This window comes from Cyclopterus lumpus, chromosome 14 (assembly GCF_009769545.1).
Source record: "Cyclopterus lumpus isolate fCycLum1 chromosome 14, fCycLum1.pri, whole genome shotgun sequence".
Classification (NCBI taxonomy): Eukaryota; Metazoa; Chordata; class Actinopteri; order Perciformes; family Cyclopteridae; genus Cyclopterus; species Cyclopterus lumpus.
Genome location: NC_046979.1, coordinates 19,012,067 through 19,017,305, shown reverse-complemented (window position 1 = coordinate 19,017,305; position 5,239 = coordinate 19,012,067). Strand labels below are relative to the sequence as shown.

At 46.8% G+C, this 5,239-nt stretch overlaps 1 protein-coding gene across 1 annotated transcript; it reads left to right on the top strand.

The window, feature by feature from the left end:
- Positions 1-418: 418 nt before the first annotated feature.
- Positions 419-4,975, top strand: ftr83 (finTRIM family, member 83). Its single transcript, XM_034551139.1, has 7 exons — positions 419-1,086; positions 1,486-1,581; positions 1,738-1,971; positions 2,180-2,339; positions 2,471-2,527; positions 2,927-2,995; positions 3,858-4,975. The coding sequence occupies exons 1-7, from the start codon at positions 511-513 to the stop codon at positions 4,382-4,384; spliced, it is 1,719 nt and encodes a 572-aa protein (XP_034407030.1). The 5' UTR covers positions 419-510; the 3' UTR covers positions 4,385-4,975.
- The last annotated feature ends 264 nt before the right edge of the window (positions 4,976-5,239 follow it).

The following is a 5,239-nucleotide window of genomic DNA, read 5'->3' as shown; positions in this document are numbered from 1 at the left end:
ACACCCAACTCTAAAGTGTGACACACCTGCGGTTTCTTTACGATACAGATTTTAATAGCTGACTTTCTACTTTTCAATGCGCTTGCTTTCACACATCTTTCACTACGAACAGCATTCCAAACAGCACTCGTCATGTTCTGGTTGAACCCCGTTGCTCAGAAATGTATAAAATCATCATGGCCTATATTGTTGTATTTCATTTTTATTACAGTAAATAACAACATAATTTGAGGAACTACACTTTTGGCAGGCCAATCCTTGTATCTCATGATCACACGTTCCATTCGTTGTCATTACATTCTGTAGCTGAGTTAATCACTCACTCCTTGTCTTGCCCCGCCCTTGTTTGACTGGTTTCGGCTTAACCAGTTTAGCCGCCCTCTCTGTTTACTCTATAAAACCCACGTACGCAGTAGCTGTGGGATCACTCTGCCACTGTGTTGAGCCACTGACTGTTGTGTCTACACAACATCTTCACTGCATTAGAAGGAACCTCATTGAATCGTCTCCATGTCATCTGACCAGGACAACTGCTACCTGTGTAAGGAACACCTCAGGGATCCCGTGTCCATCCCGTGTGGCCACATCTTCTGCTCCGTTTGCCTGAAGACATACTGGGACCATGCCGACCACACGGGCTCGTACATCTGTCCAGAGTGCAGGGTCACGTACAGCAAGAGGCCCACCCCGAGGCGCATGGGAAGCTCCCGGAGCTCCACCATCCAACGCAACTCCGAATCCTTTCCGCCTCCGCCTCCGGACCCCGACTACAACTACGCCGGGCCCCAGGACGTAGGCTGTGACATCTGCATCGGAAAGAAGCACAAAGCCGTCAAGACCTGCCTGATGTGTCTGGCCTCCTACTGCGAGAAGCATCTCAAGCCCCACTACGAGTCAAACACGTTTAAAAGGCACAAGCTGGTGGATGAAATCGGCCACCTGGACCGACAGATCTGTCCCCAGCATCAGAAGGGTCTGGAGCTGTTCTGTCGCACTGACCAGATGTGCATCTGCGTCCTGTGCACGGTGAAAGAACACAAAGGTCACGACATGGTGTCTGCCGAGCAGGAGCGGGCGGAGGAGCAGGTACGTTTGACGACGCTGGTTTTCAGACTGGCCACCAGCTCAGCTACAGGTTTACTGGGAGCAATACAATGTGCTTTGATCAGCATGACTGATTAATGTGCGTGAACCCTTTTGTTATTTGGGAATCGGCGGTGACACATTACCTGCGACACAGAGGCAGGTCACTCTCCACAGAGCAGCTTAAAATAGATGAAACAAACATTATGCGAGACACACCCCTGTGATAATAAAGCTGCTTCTTGCGTCGGTAAACTTTGAGCTGCACTCGGTGTCATAAATGATAACGTTAAGTAAACACAAATGTAAGAAAATATACAGATTTGATGATTTTTGTTGTCAATTTGAGATGTTATTTTGAGGGATCATCATCAACAACAACGCCTGTTGTTTTCCCCACAGCAACGGCTGGGCGCCACCCAGGCCGAGATCCAGGAGAAGATTCATGACCGACTCAAGCAGATGGAGGAACTGAAACAAGCAGTGGACTCACTCAAGGTTTGTGCCACCGCCATCAATCACAGATAAAAGCAGACTAACAACGAGAGGCCGAATGGAAAGTCAAATCGACTACCAGGACGGACGACATTCCAGAAGCGGTGACAGCCTCTCTCAGTGTGATTTATGCCTGTGCAATGCTTGCTTCCCGTGCAGAGCTCAGCCCACACGGCGCTGCAGGAATGCGAGAAGATGTTTGCCGACATGATGCGCTCCATTGAGCGGATGCAGCAGGAGATGACCAAGCTCATCGCCGCCAACAAGAGAGCGGCTCTCAACAACGCCGAGGGCCACGTGGAGCGTCTGACCCATGAGATCGCCGACCTGAAGAGGAGGGACAACGAGATCACCCAGCTGTCCCGCACTGAGGATCACATCCACTTCATCCAGGTAACCGTGGGACAGAGACACGAGCCAGAGTCAGGGCCATCAATGAGAAAGTTCATCCAATACAAGGAGGCGGAGCCTATCCCGTTTAAATGTGTATCAGTCAATGTAAAAAGAGAAGATCGACCACCGCTCTGCCCGTTGCAACGCGGTGGAAAAACAAACACATTGAAAGTACACCTTATCGTGGCTGTTTTTCTCCCCTGCTTAGACCTACCACATGCTGATAGCCCAGACGGAGGCGGAGGAGCTGCCGACGGTGACCGTCAACCCCTACTTCACCTTCGGCCCGGTCACGAAGGCCGTCTCTGAGATGAAGCAGCACCTGAACGAATTCAGCAATGACGAGCTGGTCAAGGTGGCCAAGACAGGTGAGTTCAGAAGCGCAGGATTTAGATACTCTAATTTATTGTTCATGATCTGGTGTCACGATGCACGTGTGACCGCATTCATCTTCTCGTTTTTTTTTTTAAATGACTATTTCTTTTTCTTTTTTTGGCAGTTAACAAAATGACCTTCTGCCAACTGGACGAATCCAAAAAGAAAAAGTTAATGAAAAGTAAGTCAGCCGTTTAATAAAAATAACTCGCCTGTTAGATGGGATAACATACGGTTTTAATAATAGCGCATGTGACTTTTTTTCGACAATCCACGAAGCCAGCAGAGCAATCATTTTTAGAAATTGTAGAAAGAAACATTTAAAGTGAAGCATCAGTTGACACGGGGTGGTTAGTTAAGAGTTCCATTCTCCCTCGTCCTCAGTAGGGCTTTGTGCAGTCCTGTTTGATGTTATCCATTAGAGGGAAGCCGGGGGTCACTCAGGTGCCACATGGTTAAATGTTTACTTTGATTAGGATGATGTCAGCGAGTTCACTTTAACACACTCCTCCTCCAAGCTGTTATATTCCATTATGCCACTGTCACTATCTTCCTAAATGATTCACATTCACTTTCCCAGGTGACGAAGCCCCCGTGTACAAGTCTCTGCCGGTCCAGGACCCTCAGTACAGGGACGACTTCCTGAAATGTGAGTCTCAGTTCCTCCGTTCCTCTTTCCACTGCTCTCCCGGCTCATTTCAGATCAGGAGGCAAATGAACTGCTGATGAGTTTCTCTGTCAGACCCCGTGGTCCTAGAAACTCTGCTGAACGTCCTCCAGTGTTGACAGAGACGAGGGTTGACTCGTTACAAATGTATCAGCTGGCACTCACACAGCTTTGGGGTTTTGGAGTTTGCGAATGAAGCGCCGCCTCCTTGTTTTAAGTGAAGCTCTGATGTCCACTAACCAGTCAGATTACAACACAAACAGAACATCTGAATAGATCCTTGAGAAAACATGTTCTCGTGTTCTGCTTTTATATGTAAATTCTGTTTTAGGCAAAGTGACAGTTACTGTTATTCCACTGAAAACAAACTGCATCGTCTCTAAGGTCAAAGGGGGGAGGGGTTGAAAGGTTTTGGGTCTCACCTTACAGCTACAGTTCCTGATTGGCCTTTGTTAGCCGGAACTTCAGTTTGTGGCCAAACTCACCAGCAGTGTTGATACCTCTGGCATTCCAGATAATAGGTCGGGAGATAATAGGCCGGGCAGATCTAGGAGAGCCCACCGGGCGTCCCACCAACTGTGATCCGCAGAGGTGGAGATAAACAGCAGGTGACATCCAACCCCAGTTATTATTCTGATTTCTGTGTGCAGTCAGAGGGTCTTCCACTTCTCTTTTAAATCACACAAAAGTTAAGAATATAACAAAAGCAGAACAACTAACTACTTGCCACTGGTGGTGCAATGGTGTGGGAGTGCTTTGTCCATCTTTGGTTTCCTCCTTCACATTAAAACCAAGCACTTAAACGCGTCCTCTTGTGAATGAAATGACCGATTTATCTTCCTAGATGCTTGCGAGCTCACTCTGGACTCCAACACTGCCTACAGACAGCTCTACTTGTCTCGGGGGAACAGGAAAGCCATCCTCAAGAAAGACCCCCAGTCTTACGGTGACCACCCTGCCAGGTTCGACTCCCTGCCCCAGGTCCTGTGTAAGGAGTCTCTCTCTGGAGGGGCTTACTACTGGGAAGTTGACTGGAGCGGGGAGGGGGCTGCCATCGGAGTCACCTACAAAGGCATCAAGAGGACGGGTTACGGAGACGGCTGCCGCATCGGCTACAACCGCAAGTCGTGGAGCCTCTTCTGCTCCGATGCCAGCTACTCAGCCCGCCACAGCAAAGACCAGATCGAGATCAACGCACCCTACTCGTCACGTATCGGGGTGTTCCTCGACCACGCCAAGGGCACCCTGGCTTTCTACGCTGTAGGGGAGACCATGTCCCTCATCCACCGCTTCAAGGCCTCCTTTAGCGAGGCTGTCTATCCAGGCTTCTGGGTTTGGTATGACTCAGCCATCACCCTTATCAATAAGTGATTCAATAACACGCTTCCTATGATCAATGTACAAATGTGATTCAGAGTTGTACGTATATACAGACCAAAACCATGATTATTATCTGGTAATATATTATAATTCTTTTACAAGACATTTTTTATTGACTATGCGTCGTGTTGTCATTCGGGGGAGCTGTTCTTGATGACTGTAAATATTTTGCACAATGAATGTAAAATGTATGAAATGTACAAAGTGAATACATTTAAATTATCGTTTGAAAATAGTGAAGTTTCTACTTGATTGATTGATGTATCACATGATCATTTATACAGGTTATGATACAATGCTTACAATGCAATTGATCGATAAACTTTTTTTTTTTTAAACAAAGATGAACTGTGATATCATTGTGTCATTTTTATTATTTTTTTAACTCATACTTCTATGGTCACAGACTTTCACTCCGCTGGCTAATTAACTTTCTGCCTGCATTTTTGATCTCACCGGATTCAATGTTATCCTCAGAAATCACATCCACTATGCATTAAGATTAATTTAACATATCTGTGTGTTTGCATTACCAACATCAAAATAAAATGCATCTGTTGTGAGACAGAGGGAGAGAACGTGTTGGTGTGTCATGATGGTGTGTCTGAGCGGTGCTGGCTTTGAGGAGGTCTGAGAGGCTCAAGAGGACTCGTAGAGGAGTAGCTGAGGTGTCACTGAGAGGCTCCTGAGTTCTAGCTTTTAAAATGTTTGTGGTATGCGGATCTAGGGTTTGGTCCAGTCTGACTTGAAAGATCTTTATCATTGAGTTAGTCATTCAAATTGGATTCAGTATTATGCGATGCAACACATTCACTTTTCTTTACAAACGTAGTTCCACTTGATTAT

What these genes read in the sequence shown, in the direction of transcription:
- ftr83 (XM_034551139.1), top strand. Translation starts at nt 511, where the DNA reads ATGTCATCTGACCAGGACAACTGCTACCTGTGTAAGGAACACCTCAGG. An exon ending in AGGAGCGGGCGGAGGAGCAG is followed by an intron (nt 1,087 to 1,485) that starts GTACGTTTGACG and finishes TTTTCCCCACAG; the next exon opens with CAACGGCTGGGCGCCACCCA. An exon ending in CAGGGACGACTTCCTGAAAT is followed by an intron (nt 2,996 to 3,857) that starts GTGAGTCTCAGT and finishes TTATCTTCCTAG; the next exon opens with ATGCTTGCGAGCTCACTCTG.